Source organism: Leucoraja erinacea, unplaced genomic scaffold, assembly GCF_028641065.1.
Source record: "Leucoraja erinacea ecotype New England unplaced genomic scaffold, Leri_hhj_1 Leri_605S, whole genome shotgun sequence".
Taxonomy (NCBI): Eukaryota; Metazoa; Chordata; class Chondrichthyes; order Rajiformes; family Rajidae; genus Leucoraja; species Leucoraja erinaceus.
This window is the reverse complement of record NW_026576515.1, coordinates 64757-84258: the sequence shown is the minus strand read 5'-3', so window position 1 is coordinate 84258 and position 19502 is coordinate 64757. Positions and strand designations below refer to the sequence as shown.

At 45.6% G+C, this 19502-nt stretch overlaps 2 protein-coding genes across 2 annotated transcripts; both read left to right on the top strand.

Annotated features, from left to right (window-relative positions):
* The first annotated feature begins 3531 nt into the window (after positions 1-3531).
* Positions 3532-8019, top strand: LOC129694287 (gamma-crystallin S-1-like). The gene is made up of 2 exons (XM_055630998.1): positions 3532-4140; positions 6085-8019. Exons 1-2 carry the CDS (start codon positions 4042-4044, stop codon positions 6358-6360), a joined length of 375 nt encoding a protein of 124 aa, XP_055486973.1. The 5' UTR covers positions 3532-4041; the 3' UTR covers positions 6361-8019.
* Positions 8020-16754: 8735 nt separating this feature from the next.
* On the top strand, positions 16755-18706 carry LOC129694288 (gamma-crystallin S-1-like; the record flags this gene model as incomplete). Its single annotated transcript, XM_055630999.1, has 2 exons — positions 16755-17003; positions 18215-18706. Coding segments are annotated over 2 exons (525 nt in total), but the record flags the coding sequence as incomplete, so codon positions are not given.
* Positions 18707-19502: the final 796 nt, after the last annotated feature.

The window sequence follows — 19502 nt, the reverse complement described above, 5'->3', positions numbered from 1 at the left end:
GTAGGTCGCCAGATCCGCAAAAGCCCTCTTACCCGGGTAGGTCGCCAGATCCGCAAAAGCCCTCTTACCCGGGTAGGTCGCCAGATCCGCAAAAGCCCTCTTACCCGGGTAGGTCGCCAGATCCGCAAAAGCCCTCTTACCCCGGGTAGGTCGCCAGATCCGCAAAAGCCCTCTTACCCGGGTAGGTCGCCAGATCCGCAAAAGCCCTCTTACCCGGGTAGGTCGCCAGATCCGCAAAAGCCCTCTTACCCGGGTAGGTCGCCAGATCCGCAAAAGCCCTCTTACCCGGGTAGGGCGCCAGATCCGCAAAAGCCCTCTTACCCGGGTAGGTCGCCAGATCCGCAAAAGCCCTCTTACCCGGGTAGGTCGCCAGATCCGCAAAAGCCCTCTTACCCGCCGGGTAGGTCGCCAGATCCGCAAAAGCCCTCTTACCCGGGTAGGTCGCCAGATCCGCAAAAGCCCTCTTACCCGGGTAGGTCGCCAGATCCGCAAAAGCCCTCTTACCGGGGTAGGTCGCCAGATCCGCAAAAGCCCTCTTACCCGGGTAGGTCGCCAGATCCGCAAAAGCCCTCTTACCCGGGTAGGTCGCCAGATCCGCAAAAGCCCTCTTACCCGGGTAGGTCGCCAGATCCGCAAAAGCCCTCTTACCCGGGTAGGTCGCCAGATCCGCAAAAGCCCTCTTACCCGGGTAGGTCGCCAGATCCGCAAAAGCCCTCTTACCCGGGTAGGTCGCCAGATCCGCAAAAGCCCTCTTACCCGGGTAGGTCGCCAGATCCGCAAAAGCCCTCTTACCCGGGTAGGTCGCCAGATCCGCAAAAGCCCTCTTACCCGGGTAGGTCGCCAGATCCGCAAAAGCCCTCTTACCCGGGTAGGTCGCCAGATCCGCAAAAGCCCTCTTACCCGGGTAGGTCGCCAGATCCGCAAAAGCCCTCTTACCCGGGTAGGTCGCCAGATCCGCAAAAGCCCTCTTACCCAGGTAGGTCGCCAGATCCGCAAAAGCCCTCTTACCCGGGTAGGTCGCCAGATCCGCAAAAGCCCTCTTACCCGGGTAGGTCGCCAGATCCGCAAAAGCCCTCTTACCCGGGTAGGTCGCCAGATCCGCAAAAGCCCTCTTACCCGGGTAGGTCGCCAGATCCAAAAGCAAAAGCCCTCTTACCCGGATCTGGCGTAGCGTCCCAGATCCGCAAAAGCCCTCTTACCCGGGTAGGTCGCCAGATCCGCAAAAGCCCTCTTACCCGGGTAGGTCGCCAGATCCGCAAAAGCCCTCTTACCCGGGTAGGGCGGCCAGATCCGCAAAAGCCCTCTTACCCGGGTAGGTCGCCAGATCCGCAAAAGCCCTCTTACCCGGGTAGTTCGCCAGATCCGCAAAAGCCCTCTTACCCGGGTAGGTCGCCAGATCCGCAAAAGCCCTCTTACCCGGGTAGGTCGCCAGATCCGCAAAAGCCCTCTTACCCGGGTAGGTCGCCAGATCCGCAAAAGCCCTCTTACCCGGGTAGGTCGCCAGATCCGCAAAAGCCCTCTTACCCGGGTAGGTCGCCAGATCCGCAAAAGCCCTCTTACCCGGGTAGGTCGCCAGATCCGCAAAAGCCCTCTTACCCGGGTAGGTCGCCAGATCCGCAAAAGCCCTCTTACCCGGGTAGGTCGCCAGATCCGCAAAAGCCCTCTTACCCGGGTAGGTCGCCAGATCCGCAAAAGCCCTCTTACCCGGGTAGGTCGCCAGATCCGCAAAAGCCCTCTTACCCTTAGGTCGCCAGATCCACAAAAGCCCTCTTACCCGGATCTGGCGCCAGATCCGCAAAAGCCCTCTTACCCGGGTAGGTCGCCAGATCCGCAAAAGCCCTCTTACCCGGGTAGGTCGGTCGCCAGATCCGCAAAAGCCCTCTTACCCGGGTAGGTCGCCAGATCCGCAAAAGCCCTCTTACCCGGGGTAGGTCGCCAGATCCGCAAAAGCCCTCTTACCCGGGTAGGTCGCCAGATCCGCAAAAGCCCTCTTACCCGGGTAGGTCGCCAGATCCGCAAAAGCCCTCTTACCCGGGTAGGTCGCCAGATCCGCAAAAGCCCTCTTACCCGGATCTGGTCGCCAGATCCGCAAAAGCCCTCTTACCCGGGTAGGTCGCCAGATCCGCAAAAGCCCTCTTACCCGGGTAGGTCGCCAGATCCGCAAAAGCCCTCTTACCCGGGTAGGTCGCCAGATCCGCAAAAGCCCTCTTACCCGGGTAGGTCGCCAGATCCGCAAAAGCCCTCTTACCCGGGTAGGTCGCCAGATCCGCAAAAGCCCTCTTACCCGGGTAGGTCGCCAGATCCGCAAAAGCCCTCTTACCCGGGTAGGTCGCCAGATCCGCAAAAGCCCTCTTACCCGGGTAGGTCGCCAGATCCGCAAAAGCCCTCTTACCCGGGTAGGTCGCCAGATCCGCAAAAGCCCTCTTACCCGGGTAGGTCGCCAGATCCGCAAAAGCCCTCTTACCCGGGTAGGTCGCCAGATCCGCAAAAGCCCTCTTACCCGGGTAGGTCGCCAGATCCGCAAAAGCCCTCTTACCGGGGTAGGTCGCCAGATCCGCAAAAGCCCTCTTACCCGGGTAGGTCGCCAGATCCGCAAAAGCCCTCTTACCCGGGTAGGTCGCCAGATCCGCAAAAGCCCTCTTACCCGGGTAGGTCGCCAGATCCGCAAAAGCCCTCTTACCCGGGTAGGTCGCCAGATCCGCAAAATCCCAAAGCCCGCAAATGCCCCGAACAATGAAGGCAACCATGCCATTTGCCTTCTTTACCACTCAATATACTTTCCTCCAGCTAAACACTTGGAGCCCAAGATCCTTGTATGGGACAATGCTATTATGGATCTTGTTAATTAACTTTCTTGTCATTCAATTTCTCTCTTGGAGATTCAAGTGGGTTAAGTTGAGATAGAGCAGAGGAAATTGAAGTCACATTTTATTTGCCTCATTAGGCTGAGTTCTTTAATAAAATAACTACGATTCAAGATTCAAGATTCAAGAAATTCAAGAGAGTTTATTGTCATGTGTCCCAGATAAGACAATGAAATTCTTGCTTTGCTTCAGCACAACAGAATATAGTAGGCATAAATAAATACAGAACAGATCAGTGTGCCCATATACCATTATATAAATATATACACACATGAATAAATAAAACAGATAAAGTGCAAATAAACAGATAATGGGCTATTAATGTTCAGAGCTTTGTTTCAGTTGAGTTCAATAGCCTGATGGCTGTGGGGAAGAAGCTGTTTCTGAACCTGGACGTTGCAGTCTTCAGGCTCCTGTACCTTCTACCTGAAGGTAACGGGGAGATGAGTGTATGACCAAGATGGTATGGTCCTTGATGATGCTGCCAGCCTTTTTGAGGCATGTTTGATCAGTGGACTACAGATGATGATCTACAGTATATGTGGATATTCAACAGGTGTTGGCAATTTTGTAAAATGTATCCACAATCTAGCCAGTTTGTGAAAGAGAATGAAAATGGCTACTTCAAACTAAGTGAATGGACCCATATGTTTTGGAGCCGTGACAGTTCCTGAACTGCTTTGTTTAAAGAACAATCAAAATGAATAAGAAAGCAAAATTGAAAGAATCCCTGATGCAGCAATATCTTTCTGGTGTTTCTCTACAATAAGTGTAAAAAAGGGTGGTGTTGCTTTTTGCTGATGTTCAAAGCTGAATCATCAGAATAATAAAAATACCCAACTGAGGCTTTTCTCCCCCAGAGTATAAATACCCTCTTGTGTGCAGCAGTGAAGCATTCAGTTGGGTACAGAACTAACTGAGTTCAAAATGGGAAAGGCAAGTTCAACTCGGGATTTAAAGCATATTTGAATTCTTCACTGAATACCGCCGTGTTTGAGCAATTGATAACTTACAGGCATATCTCTTCCCACAGATCATCTTCTACGAGGACAGGAACTTCCAGGGTCGGCACTATGAGTGCAGCACCGACTGTGCCGACCTGTCCCCCTACTTCAGCCGCTGTAACTCCATCCGTGTGGAGAGTGACTGGTGGGTGGCGTATGAGAGACCCAACTACATGGGGTACCAGTATGTCCTGAACAGGGGGGAGTATCCTGACTACCAGCGCTGGATGGGATTCAACGACAACATCAGGTCCTGTCGCAGCTACCCACATGTAAGTAAAACCTCATGACTGAATTCTGGGAATTGCAGACTATTTCTAGCAACTGTGGTGCTTGGAGTCACTTGTCATAAGTTTTAGTCTGCTTATCACTCATTGTGGCACTCCATCATAGGGTGGTAAAGAAAGCTTTTGGTGTGCTGGCCTTTATAAATCAGAGCATTGAGTATAGAAGTTGGGATGTAATGTTAAAATTGTACAAGGCATTGGTAAGGCCAATTCTGGAGTATGGTGTACAATTTTGGTCACCTGATTATAGGAAGGATGTCAACAAAATAGAGAGAGTACAGAGGAGATTTACTAGAATGTTGCCTGTGTTTCAGCAACTAAGTTACAGAGAAAGGTTGAACAAGTTAGGGCTTTATTCTTTGGAGCGCAGAAGGTTAAGGGGGGACTTGATAGAGGTTTTTAAAATGATGAGAGGGATAGACAGAGTTGACGTGGAAAAGCTTTTCCCACTGAGAGTAGGGAAGATTCAAACAAGGGGACATGACATGAGAATTAAGGGACTGAAGTTTAGGGGTAACATGAGGGGGAACTTCTTTACTCAGAGAGTGGTAGCTGTGTGCAATGAGCTTCCAGTGAAGGTGGTGGAGGCAGGTTCGTTTTTATCATTTAAAAATAAATTGGATAGGCATATGGATGGGAAGGGAATGGAGGGTTATGGTCTGAGCGCAGGTATATGGGACTAGGGGAGATTATGTGTTCGGCACGGACTAGAAGGGTCGAGATGGCCTGTTTCCGTGCTGTAATTGTTATATGGTTATATGGTTATATGGTTATCAGTTAGACTGCATTCTTGCATGACTCAATCCTCCTACCTGTGAAAAATAATTTAACTATTGTGCTATTTATGAACTGTTTTGTACATGTACAAATCTATTGATAGAGGATTGATTCATAATATATGGAACTGAAAAGTAATTTTTCGGCGAGAACATTGAGAGACGAAGAAATCGAACTGATGCCTTCCTTGGATCTAATTTAATAGATTAAGCAAATGGGACACTTGCCTTAAACATTGTTTGAAATCACAGTTCCCAATATCATTTGACCCAAAGATAGACACTAAATGCTGAAGTAACTCAGCGGGTCAGACAGCATCTCTGGAGAAAAAGAATAGGTGACGTTTCGGGTTGAGACCTATCTTCAGCTATTATTTCTCTACAGAAATGCTGAATGTTGAGTTACTCCAGCTTTTTGTGGCTATCTATGGTTTAAACCTGAATCTGCATATCCTTCCTACACATTTGGACATCTCATGTCCAAATTTGAAAATGTCTCACAGTCCCCCTCAGATGCTGAGTCCAACTAATTGAATCTTCAACTGAACTTGATGGATTATCCTTTAAGGGACTCATCGCCAATAAGGCACTACAAAACATTTGCTTAAGATGGAGTCTATTGAATGATTTTATATTGCAAAACTTTTTTTGCAAGTCTGATAAAAAGCTGAAAATGCAGTCATTGGGATCAATGGACACTATGAAATTTTGCTTACTAATGACTCCATCCTATGATGTCTTTGAAACTTTGGTCTGGTAATTGCCCTCTTTGCTTTTACATTCTTTGATCAAATAATTTATTTGTGACACAGAACACACTAACTTGCACCAGTAGTCCTGAATTTACAGCTACAACCACTTCATTAGTTTCTGTCACAAATTACATGAGTAGTGTGTCATGAATTCAGCCAGCCAGCTACTTCAGAAAGTCTGAAGAAGTGTCTTGACCCAAAATATCACCCATTCCTTCTATCCAGATATGCTGCCTGTCCTATTAATTACTCCAGCGTTTTGTGTCTATGTTCAAGAGATGATGGAAGGTATCTCTTGATCAGAAACTGCCCTGTATCAGCTTTGTCTCAGCAGAAGGTTTTATTTTCAGACATTGAACATTGGTTTCATCAGTGCAATTATAATCTTCTTACTGTTACAGAACCGAGGAGGCAACTACAGGATGAAGATTTACGAGAGGCCTGACTTTGGAGGACAGATGATGGAATTCATGGACGACTGTCCCTCTGTCTACGATCGTTTCCGTAACCGTGACATTCACTCCTGCAACGTGATGGATGGTCACTGGACCTTCTATGAACAGCCCAACTACAGAGGCCGACAGTACTTCATGAGACCTGGGGAGTACAGGAGATACAATGACTGGGGCGGATACAACTCTACCATCGGATCTTTCAGGCGCATGAGGGATTTTTAGATGGTTCTTGCTAACATGGTTCTGCCTTCAGAAATGTTCATGAGAAAAATAAAATCTCAATTATTGTATAAAAACTTTTGTGCCAACAATTTTTTTGATTTATGTTAAAATCAATAGCTAATGACGCAAAATTTCAGAATTAGAATCAACTTTTCTTTGACTTCAGCAAATATTTCAACCATTAAGGCAGATTATAGATCCATGTTTTAATCATTATTGATATTTTATATTCATAAAGGGAAAAATCAAATTTATTTTAATGATTGCTGGCTATTCCTAGGAACAAAGTTAAAGGCAGCCTTGTCCATAGGCTTTAGGAATTAAAATCCAGCACTTGAATTGTGAAGAACGAACTGCAAGTGCTGGTTTACACTGAAGATCGATACAACATGCAGGAGTAACTCAGCGGGGCAGGCAGCATCTCTGGTGAGAAGGAATGGGTGATATTTTCCGGTCAAGATCCTACTTCAGACTGAAGAAGGGTCTCGATCTGAAACGTCACCCATTCCTTCTCACCAGAGATGATGCCTGTACCGCTGGGTTACTCCAGCATTTTGTGTCTATTTTCAATTAAATTGAGAATTATGGGCAGGATTTAAATTGCCTTCAAGCCCAGCTACCAAATCCAACAGATGTCTGCCAACAAGACATAATATCGATAACACATCAGACAACAGAAATTTGGTTGCATCCACTTCCACTGCTAGCTACATTTGAGGGAGAAATAGTTGTCTGGTGCAATGTTGAACAATCATAACTGATAGATTGCCAGTGTTTAAGAAGGAACTGCAGATGCTCGAAAATGCTGGAGAAACTCAGTGGGCATCATCTATGGAGCGAAGGAAATAGGCAACATTTCGGGTAGAGACCCTTCTTCAGATAGATTGCCAACTTTATTTGTTGACTGTGCTGCTCACTGTAAGCCAGTTGCAAAACTCGGATGGTATTTTTGTCTACTTTATAGATAGAATCTGACAACAAGTTTAATCCTGGTTATGCTGTAATCTGGAAAATGGTACTTTCACAGAGATAAATTCAAAGCAAAGTGTTTTGATAAACATTCAATAGAGAAATGATCAATACTAGGTTCGATCCTGACCACGGGGACTGTCTGTATGGAGTTTGTACGTTCTTCCCATGACCTGTGTGGGTTTTCTCCGGGATCTTCGGTTTCATCCTACACTCCAACGATGCACAAATTTGTAGGTTAATTGGCTTGGTAAAGTTGTCCCTGGTTTTGTAGGATAGTACAGGGATCACTGGTCGACGTGGACTAGGTGGGCCCAAGGGCCTGTTTCCGCGCTGTATCTCTAAACTAAACGGAGAATCTGGGGAGGGGGAGAGGCTCCAGATGGCTATAGCTTCATCTTAGTTATTTTGGGAGCAGAACAGGGCAATGACAACTTGCATGAATTCAGCACCTTTAACGCAGTAAAATGGCTCAGGTATTCCTCAGCACCATTACCAAACGCAACTGGAAACAGAGCTTATTTATGATCGGATCTGATGACTAGAAAGTTGATTGAAGAGGTCGAACTATAAAACAACTGCACGGAGGTAAAATGTTAGAGGGATAAAGGGGTTTAGGAGGGAAATTACTTTGTTTGGAACCTTGACAGCAGAAAGATAGATGACCAACTGTAGACAATAGATAATAGACAATAGACAATAGGTGCAGGAGTAGGCCATTCGACCCTTCGAGCCAGCACCGCCATTCAATGTGATGATCGTGGCTGATCATCCCCAATCAGTACCCCGTTCCTGCCTTCTCCCCATATCCCCTGACTCCGCTATTTTTAAGAGACCTATCTAGCTCTCTCTTGAAAGCAACCAGAGAACCTGCCTCCACTGGCGCAGAAATTTCCACAGACTCACCACTCTCTGTGAGAAAAAGTGTTTCCTCATCTATGTTCTAAATGGCTTACTCCTTATTCGTAAACAGTGGCCCCTGGTTCTGGACTTCCCCAACATCGGAACATGTTGCCTGCCTCTAATGTGTCCAAGCCCTTAACAATCTTATATGTTTCAAAGAGATTCCCTCTCATCCTTCTAAACTCCAGAGTGTACTAGCCCAGCTGCTCCATTCTCTCAGCATGTGACAGTCCCACCATCCCGGGAATTAACCTTGTAGACCTACGCTGCACTCCCTAAATAGCAAGGATGTCCTTCCTCAAATTAGGGGACCAAAACTGCAAACAATACTCCAGGTGTGGTCTCATTAGGGCACTGTACAACTACAGAAGGACCTCTTTGCTCCTATATTCGATTCCTCTTGTTATAAAGGCCAACATGCCATTCGCTTTCTTCACTGCCTGCTGTGCCTGCTGTACCTGCATGCTTACTTTCATAGACTGATGTACAAGGACCCCCAGATCCCGTTGTACTTCCCCTTTTCCCAACTTGACGCCATTTAGATAGTAATCTGCCTTCCTGTTTTTGCTACCAAAGTGGATAACCTCACATTTATCCGCATTAAACTTAATCTGCCATGCATCTGCCCACTCCCCGAACCTGTCCAAGTCACCCTGCACTCTCATAGAATAATTATGATTACAAGTGGCAATAAAGGCAGATTTTAGAGAGTGCAGCATGTATAGTTGTGAGGCTGGATGTGGGAAGGTGTTGAACGTAAAGGTGAGAATTTTAAAAACAATGAATCTGACCCAATAAGGAGTTAATTGGTGTTCAAGAAGGAACTGCAGATGCTGGAAAATCGAAGGTACACAAAAATGCTGGAGAAACTCAGCAGGTGCAGCAGCATCTATGGAGCGAAGGAAATAGGTAACGTTTCAGGCCAAAACCCTTCTTCAGACTGATAGGGGGTGGTGGGGAGAAGGAAGGAAAAAGGAGGAGGAGGAGCTCGAGTGCTGAGGAAGGGGAGGAGACAGCAAGGGCTAACAAACTTGGGAGAATTCGATGTTCATGCCCGCAGGATGCAGACTCCCCAAGCTAAATATGAGGTGCGGTTCCTGTATTTGGAGGAAATGGGAGGAGTCAAACCCTCATAACTTCATGTTTGACTCCTCCCATTATCTCCAAATGCAAGGCGTAGCTATGGGCACACGCATGGGCCCCAGCTACGCCTGCCTCTTTGTCGGGTACGTCGAACAATCCTTGTTCAATACGTACCAGGGCCCCATCCCCGACCTCTACCTCCGTTACATCGATGACTGCTTTGGGGCCACCTCCTGCACCCACACACAACTGACTGACTTCATCCACTTCACCACTAACTTCCATCCGGCACTCAAATACACCTGGACTATTTCCGACACTTCCCTACCATTCCTTGACCTCACTATCTGCATCGCAGGTGTTAGACTTCTGACCGACATCCACTATAAACCCACTAACTTCCATTGCTATCTGGACTACACTTCTTCCTACCCTGCTTCCTGTAAGGACTCCATCCCCTACTCCCAATTCCTCCGCCTACGCCGCATCTGCTCCACAGATGAGGCGTTCCACACCAGGGCATCTGAAATGTCCTCATTCTTCAGGGAACGGGGGTTCCCTTCCACCACCATAGATGAGGCTCGCACCAGGGTCTCTCCCATACCCCGCAACACTGCTCTCTCTCCCCATCCCCGCACTCGCAACAAGGGCAGAGTCCCCCTAGTCCTCACCTTTCACCCCACCAGCCGTCACATACAACAAGTAATCCTCCGTCAGTTTCGCCACCTCCAACGTGACCCCACCACTCGCCACATCCTCCCATCTCCCCCAATGTCTGCCTTCTTCAAAGACCGCTCCCTCCGCAACTCCCTTGTCGATTCTTCCCTTCCCTCCCGTACCACCTCCTCCCCGGGCACTTTCCATTGCAGCCGCAGGAGGTGCAACACCTGTCCCTTTACCTCCCCCCTCGACTCCATTCAATGACCCAAGCAGTCGTTCCAGGTACGACAGAGGTTCGCCTGTATCTCCTCCAACCTCATCTACTGCATCCGCTGCTCTAGATGTACCAAGGAGCTAATTGTGTCAGATTGGGCAAGTTGTTTGGTGTACTGGTGTTCTGGGGGAAGCAAGCAGAATTCTTTTTGAGTTGATGCTGAGGTAAGGGGAGGGCAGTAAACTAAAAACACATTCCGGTAAACCTCTCTTGCACCCTCTCCAAAACCCCCACATCCTACCTGTAATGGGGCGACCTGAACACCACACAATACTCTAAATGCGGCCTAATCAAAGTTCTGTAAAACTGCAACATGACTCTTCCAAACAATGTCCCATCCGTTCAATTAATAAGAGGATACAGCTTGACACAGACTCTTAGGGCAACGGACCCCACACTGGCCATCCATCATCTGTTCTCACTTGTTCCAGGTTTTCCCACTTTGCATCCACTCCCTACACACTGGCGATCCTCTTATTCTTGCGTATGGCGTGCACAGCCTAAAGTTGTAGGACAACTTGTTCTGTTTGATCTTATTTGAATGTCCACGCCAAGTTGATTGCATTTGTTGAGACAGGGCGGGCCACATGAAGGTTGCAATCTCCCACCCCACACTGGCGATAATTTACGGAAACCAATTACTCTGCAATCCCGTACATGGGGGCAGAGTAACTCATGTGGTTACAGGAAGAACGACACTGCCTCGAGGTCTGGATTGAACTGGGTCTCCAGGGCTATTGGGCAGCTGTGCCATTGTGCCACCCATACCATAGGCATTCTTTACTACTCTATCTACTTGTGTGGCCAGTTTCGGGGAGCTATGGACTTGGACCCTAAGGTCTTTCTGTACATCAATGCTGTTAAGGGTGTACTGACAGATTTCTACACGCCGGCCCCTAATTGTTCTGAGTATATAACGAGGCAATTACTAATAGACATTAGAAAAATGTAGCTATAAAAGCTTAACATATATCAAAAAACAAAGAAATAAAAACGTGCATTATATATCAGCATTCAGACTTCTTCGGCGATTCTTCCATCTTCACCTTTGCCACCTAGAAGAATGCACAACTTGGTTATTGGTCTTAATAAAACATTATTCTTAGTCTGAAGTCATACTATACATGCCAAACCCTTAACGCCAGGCAGGATCCCAGTATATAGTCCAAATCTCAAAAGTACAAAATTTTGATAGCATAAAACTTCTTCCTCCATGTCCGATCAATTCATGGATATGTCGTAACACTAATGTTGATTTGTGAAAGTCCTTGGAGTGAATAATAGGATGTTTAGCCTCTTCAGGCATTGCCAGCCTATCAGACGGCCTCCAACTCTCAGAAGCCCTTCTTCCAATAGTGGATCTAGCTTGTACAATTGACTATGTCTTTTGACACCATGTACTCCAGCTTCTAACGTCGATATTTCTGTATTTGACAGAAAGAGTGGTGATAAATGTGGTGACAAATTGGTGATAAATGTTTTTCCTGTTCCTCCTGGTGCATCAAAGAGAAACATTGAAGGGAGATTCCTTTTCAAGGAGTTGCACTCCTGGTTATACACTGCTCTCTGCTCATCATTCAGCAGTGGCTCATTCTCCTCAACAAATTGCTGTTGTTCATTTCTATCGTATTGCAATTCCTGCAGCAATTCTGGATTGTCACCATCAAGGTGCATCCTTCCATTTTTTGGTTGTGGCAAATTAAAGAATTCCATTGTTTTGTGGTAATTCTGAAGCTTGTCTTGAATATACAACAGAGCCTGATCATGATGCTTCTCTGCAATCACGATATTAGGATCATTCATTGTTCCCCGTTCTCCTTCAAGGTAATCTTCAGACATTGAATTCTTGAAGTGATCCCATAATTATTGAGGATCATTGATCTAAGTATTCATCTACAAAACAACAAACAAATCACACACGCGCACACGCGCACACATGCACACGCGCACACACGCACACACGCACATCACACACACGCACATCACACACACAATCCCACACACAATCTCACACACACAATAGTAAAATGCCAAGTAACTTCAGATCGTGGTGAATATAGTGTGTAAAACATAGAAACATAGAAATTAGGTGCAGGAGTAGGCCATTCGGCCCTTCGAGCCTGCACCGCCATTCAATATGATCATGGCTGATCATGCAACTCAGTGTCCCGTACCTGCCTTCTCTCCATACCCCCTGATCCCCTTAGCCACAAGGGCCACATCTAACTCCCTCTTAAATATAGCCAATGAACTGGCCTCAACTACCCTCTGTGGCAGAGAGTTCCAGAGATTCACCACTCCCTGTGTGCAATAAGTTCATCTCATCTCGGTTTTAAAGGATTTCCCCCTTATCCATAAGCTGTGACCCCTTGTCCTGGACTTCCCCAACATTGGGAACAATCTTCCTGCATCTAGCCTGTCCAACCCCTTAAGAATTTTGTAAGTTTCTATAAGATCCCCTCTCAATCTCCTAAATTCTAGAGAGTATAAACCAAGTCTATCCAGTCTTTCTTCATAAGACAGTCCTGACATCCCAGGAATCAGTCTGGTGAACCTTCTCTGCACTCCCTCTATGGCAATAATGTCCTTCCTCAGATTTGGAGACCAAAACTGTACGCAATACTCCAGGTGTGGTCTCACCAAGACCCTGTACAACTGCAGTAGAACCTCCCTGCTCCTATACTCAAATCCTTTTGCTATGAAAGCCAACATACCATTCGCTTTCTTTACTGCCTGCTGCACCTGCATGCCTACCTTCAATGACTGGTGTACCATGACACCCATGTCTCGCTGCATCTACCCCTTTCCCAATCGGCCACCATTCAGATAATAGTCTGCTTTCCTGTTTTTGCCACCAAAATGGATCTCACATTTATCCACATTATACTGCATCTGCCAAACATTTGCCCACTCACCCAGCCTATCCAAGTCACCTTGCAGTCTCCTAGCATCCTCCTCACAGCTAACACTGCCCCCCAGCTTAGTGTCATCCGCAAACTTGGAGATATTGCCTTCAATTCCCTCATCCAGATCATTAATATATATTGTAAATAGCTGGGGTCCCAGCAATGAGCCTTGGGGTACCCCACTAGTCACTGCCCGCCATTGTGAAAAGGACCCGTTTATTCCTACTATTTGCTTCCTGCTTGCCAGCCAGTTCTCTATCCACATCAATTCTGAACCCCCAATGCCGTGTGCTTTAAGTTTGTATACTAATCTCTTATGTGGGACCTTGTCAAAAGCCTTCTGGAAGTCCAGATACACCACATCAACTGGTTCTCTCCTATCCACGCTACTAGTTACATCCTCGAAAAATTCTATAAGATTTGTCAGACATGATTTACCTTTTATAAATCCATGCTGACTTTGTCCAATGATTTCACCACTTTCCAAATGTGCTGCTATCCCATCTTTAATAACTGACTCTGGCAGTTTCCCCACTACCGATGTTAGACTAACTGGTCTGTAATTCCCCGTTTTCTCTCTCCCTCCCTTCTTAAAAAGTGGGGTTACGTTTGCTACCTGCCAATCCTCAGGAACTACTCCAAAATCTAAAGAGTTTTGAAAGATTATTACTAATGCATCCACTATTTCTGGAGCTACTTCCTTAAGTACTCTGGGATGCAGCCTATCTGGCCCTGGGGATTTATCGGCCTTTAATCCATTCAATTTACCCAACACCACTTCCTGGCTAACCTGGATTTCACTCAATTCCTCCAACTCCTTTGATCCGCGGTCCCCTGCTATTTCCAGCAAATTATTTATGTTTTCCTTAGTGAAGACGGAACCAAAGTAGTTATTCAAATGGTCCGCCATATCCTTGTTCCCCATGATCAACTCACCTGTTTCTGACTGCAAGGGACTTACATTTGTTTTAACTAATCTCTTTTTCTTTTCACATCTATCTAAAAAAACCTTTTGCAGTCAGTTTTTATGTTCCCTGCCAGTTTTCTTTCATAATCTATTTTTCCTTTCCTAATTAAGCCCTTTGTCCTCCTCTGCTGGTCTCTGAATTTCTCCCAGTCCTCCGGTATGCTGCTTTTTCTGGCTAATTTGTACGCATCATCCTTCGCTTTGATACTATCCCTGATTTCCCTTGTTATCCACGAATGTACTACCTTCCCTGATTTATTCTTTTGCCAAACTGGGATGAACAATTTTTTGTAGTTCATCCATGCAGTCCTTAAATGTCTTCCATTGCATATCCACCGTCAACCCTTTTAGAATTAATTGCCAGTCAATCTTGGCCAATTCACGTCTCATACCCTCAAAGTTACCTTTCTTTAAGTTCAGAACCATTGTTTCTGAATTAACAATGTCACGCTCCATCCTAATGAAACAAGTGTTTAAAGCTTCCTGTCGAGGCTCCTGCTGAAGCAAAAACGTGCTTTAAATAATATCCAAGAAACACACTCACCAAAGACATTTCAGTCTGAAGAAGGGTTTCGGCCCGAAACGTCGCCCATTTCCTTCGCTCCATAGATGCTGCTGCACCCGCTGAGTTCCTCCAGCATTTTTGTGTACCACCAAAGACATTTGTTTGCTGAAAGCACTTTAAAAAGCCAATTAGGGCAAAAATACTTACATGTCAACAAAGGACATTCGTTTGCTGAAAGCACTTAAAAAAAAAGCCAATGAGGGTAAAAACACTTAGCAAGCCAATAAAAGACATTCATTCGCTGAAAGCACATTAAAAAAAAGCCAGTTAGGGCAAAAACACTTAGCAAGCCAACAAAAGATTATTTTGCTGAAAACACTTAAAAAAAAAGCCAATTAGGGCAAAAACGCTTAGCAAGCCAACAAAACACATTTGTTTGTAGAAAGCACTTTAAAAGGCCAATTAGGGCAAAAACACTTAGCAAGCCCACAAAACACATTTGCTGGAAACCACATCCCGGGGTGCACTGTGGAGTAGACGTGCTTTTAGTGCCATTCACAGCTCAGAGAGCTGTGAGCCTCTTGCTTCCTGGGTCTGGTAGAGACTGAGCGAGGCACGACACTTCCGGGCTTTATAGTCCCTCCCCCTGCCACCAGTGGGGCAGCAGAGAGAAATAAAAAAAAACATTAATATCTCTCTGATTTTTCATCGATGGGAAAAATCCTCCAGTCCAGGCAGGCGGAGGGGGGCTCTGAGTGAGGTGGCCAAAACTGACGGCCATAGGTGGCGGCGTTCTCTCGGAAATCACAGCACAACGGTCACGATCTAGATAGCTGGCCCAAGATTCAGACAATTTGAATTGCAAACAAATTCATATTTAACATGTATAACATGTATAATCTGCAATGTATTTCATTAAGATGTATCCACAGTTGCAAACTGAGGTACATTTATTATGATACAGCTGCCCTTCCCTGACATCATTGCATGAAGAGTGTTGGGAGGTTTAACTGTGCAATTAATAACCTCAATCATAAATCTATAACTGCATAGACAACACCAGAATGTCTTGTCTATGGATGCCTGCTCCTTGGAAGGTTGGCAACAGAACCATTTGGAACTGTGTAGGAAGGAACTGCAGATGATGGTTTAAACCGAAGATCGACACAAAATGCTGGAGTAACTCAGTGGGACAGGCATCATCTCTGGAGAGAGGAATGGGTGATGTTTTGGGTTGAGACCCTTCTTCAGACTAGTCAGGAACAGCGTCGTATATTTCCCTTGGGCAGTGGTATAAATATTGATTTCTCTAGCTTCAAGTACCCCTGCACTCCCTCTCTCTGCATTCTTCCCCCACCCAAGTTGCATCAGCTTCCTGTTACCACCTAGCACACAGCTAACAATGACCTGTTTCCTTTATCATCGTTACTTTTTTGCATATCTTTCATTCATTTGTTCTACATCTTTCGACATCACCGTCTACATCTCTCGTTTCCCTTTCCCGTGACTTTCATTCTGAGGAAAGGGTTTCGACCTGAAACATCACCCATTCCTTCTCTCCAGGGATGCCGCCTGTCCCGCTGAGTCACCCCAGCATTTTGTGTCTATCTCCCATTTGGAACTGATGAGGGGTTTTGAAGAGCTGACTGCAGGCTTGTCTGTTCCAACAATTGAAGTGGCCTGGCAGCAATGTTTGCAAAATTAGCAACGAATCAGGTGTCTCTCAAATGTTTCCTAGGCCATTACTATTCTAGAATGGAGTTTTTTTCCTGACTTTCACCCTGAATCATTCAAACAACTGCAGAGTAGACAACAGAAACAAAATAATCAAAATGACACAACAGCAAATTGCTCACTTACTGTGTGTACGAGAGTTTTCCTGAAATATCCCTAACCCATTATAATTCACAGTTTATTTTGCTGACGTACTGGGATTTGTTGAAATAGCAAAGGCATTCTCTTTCAGGGCATTGACTCAGATATATAAATACCAAACTGCACTCGGACTTGCTTATCTAACTCTGAACTCAAAATGGGAAAGGTAAGGCTAACCTTCAAAAAGATCATATTCGTTCTACAATTCATTGGAAAAAGTAAAAACTCCATTGATGTGTTTTTTTTCTCTCCCCACAGATCATCTTCTACGAGGACAGGAACTTCCAGGGTCGGCACTATGAGTGCAGCACCGACTGTGCCGACCTGTCCCCTTACTTCAGCCGCTGTAACTCCATCCGTGTGGAGAGTGACTGGTGGGTGGCGTACGAGAGACCCAACTACATGGGGTACCAGTATGTCCTGAACAGGGGGGAGTATCCTGACTACCAGCGCTGGATGGGATTCAACGACAACATCAGGTCCTGCCGCAGATTCCCACAGGTAAGTCATCTTTCCTGGTTTGCAAATTTCATCCAGATCGATGAGTAGAAAATTGCAAATTGTAGTTTAGTTTAGAGATAGGGAAACAGTCCCTTTGGTCCCACCGAGCCCACGCCAACCAGTAATCCCCGCATATTAACAATATCCTACACACACTAGGGACATTTTACACTTATACCAAGCCAATTTACCTACAAACCTGTTCATCTTTGAAGTGTGGGAGGAAGCTGAAGATCTCAGACAAAACCCAAGCAGTACAAGTAGTCGGGATGGAACCTGGATCTCTGGCGCTGCTAGGGCTGTAAGACCACCGTGCCGCCCAAGTGGCGCGCATTTGCTTTTGATGCATCACTCTTGTAAGCTCTTCTGCTCTTTCAACGTGCGATAAGAATGTGTTTGTGAAACATCTAAGCCATCCTACATGTGTTATAATGGGTACACATAAATAACTTGATCCGTGCAGTAACTATACAGATTTACTGTAAGGGCAAGATTGTCCAAATCAGTGAAGTCCATGCTAGTCCAAAGTTTAAGCAACATATTTGGGCAAATTAATTCACACTAACTAATGTGAATGGAAAAAAGATTATCACCAAGAATGTTTAAACTAATGAAAGATACCTTTCCATTGAAACCATTAGTTTCAGGTGTTATAAAATTATACTGAAATTAATGATGGGAAACCTCCCTCCGAAACAACTAATATTGACAACCAAAATATCCAAAGTATTTCTGTCCCAGGTGGAAACAGACTTGACTTCCCTGTTCCAATCCGTACACTACTTTGTTGCAGTTTTGGTTGGCTCAGACATTCTTCATTTTATTCCTTTTGTTTGGTTTTATTGACAGTTTCATGGCACGGTTGCTGAGAGGATGGCATGTGTCGTAATTTCTCATCTATCAGAGTAGGACCCATCTTCCCCTAGACCCTGAGGTTCAAGCCCAATCACGAAAATTATACGTGGTACCGGCATAATACATGCCAAACATCCAAAAATATAATGATCCTCGTGGTCCCTAACGTTTACCAACCCTCCAAACAGAAATGGATACTAGCCGATTTCAATTGCTATGGTAGAGTTAACTGGATTGTCCCTGGTTGTGAATCACTATCTACACCCACCTGTAAACTTCAATCCCACTAGGAGGTAGCCTTTCAGAGACTGAATTTTGAGTGCATCAAGGCAATTACCATTTTCTTTCCATTCCAGCAACAAGGTGGCAACTACAGGATGAAGATTTACGAGAGGCCTGACTTTGGAGGACAGATGATGGAATTCATGGACGACTGTCCCTCCGTCTACGATCGTTTCCGTAACCGTGACATTCACTCCTGCCACGTGATGGATGGTCACTGGATCTTCTATGAACAACCCAACTACAGAGGCCGACAGTACTTCATGAGACCCGGGGAGTACAGGAGATACAATGACTGGGGCGGCTACAACTCCACCATCGGGTCTTTCAGGCGCATGAGGGACTTCTAGATTTCTGCTATTTGTCATTATCTCACTGAAATATTCTTGGGAATAATAAAATATTCTCTTCTTTATGAGCCACTTTAATGTTTATTTGTTTATTCTGTTGACAATATTGCAGTTGCTAATGGGATGAAAGAGTGACATACATTTGCCTCATTTAAGCCATTGAGACAGAGGGACAAATAAAATCCAACTACATCTTGTTGGAAATAAAGATCAAAGATAAGGTATCATGGGGGGAAAAAAATTAACAAGGAGTAAGACATTCTAAGAGACTAAGACATTCTTGCCATAGAAGGAGTACAGAGAAGGTTCACCAGACTGATTCGTGGGATGTCAGGACTTTCATATGAAGAAAGATTGGATAGACTCGGCTTGTACTCGCTAGAATTTAGAAGATTGAGGAGGGATCTTATAGAAACTTACAAAATTCTTAAGGGGTTGTACAGGCTAGATGTAGGAAGATTGTTCCCGATGTTGGGGAAGTCCAGGACAAGGGGTCACAGTTTAAGGATAAGGGGGAAATCTTTTAGGACCGAGATAAGAAAAACATTTTTCACACAGAGAGTGGTTAATCTCTGGAATTCTCTGCCACAGAAGGTAGTTGAGGCCAGTTCATTGGCTATATTTAAGAGGGAGTTAGATGTGGTCCTTGTGGCTAAAGGGATCAGGGGGTATGGAGAGAAGGCAGGCACGGGATACTGAGTTGGATGATCAGCCATGATCATATTGAAGGGCGGTGCAGGCTCGAAGTGGGCCGAATGGCCTACTCCTGCACCTATTTTCTATGTTTCTATATTTCTAATGCAACAATCAAATTAGACCTTCTTAGTCTGCAACAGGAAGTCATACTTCCAAATGTAATCAATTTCAGGGACATTTTAGAACGATGAGGGGGATCTTATAGAAACTGAACAAGCTAGATGCAGGAAAAATGTTCCCAATGTTGGGTGAGGCCAGAACCAGGGGCCACAGTCTTAGAATAAAGGGGAGGCCATTTAAGACTGAGGTGAGAAAA

Bases quoted from the DNA above. Each gene is read 5' to 3' on its own strand.
- LOC129694287 (XM_055630998.1), top strand. From the start codon at position 4,042: ATGGGGTACCAGTATGTCCTGAACAGGGGGGAGTATCCTGACTACCAG. The intron at 4,141-6,084 runs GTAAGTAAAACC...TTACTGTTACAG, and splicing joins CCTGTCGCAGCTACCCACAT to AACCGAGGAGGCAACTACAG.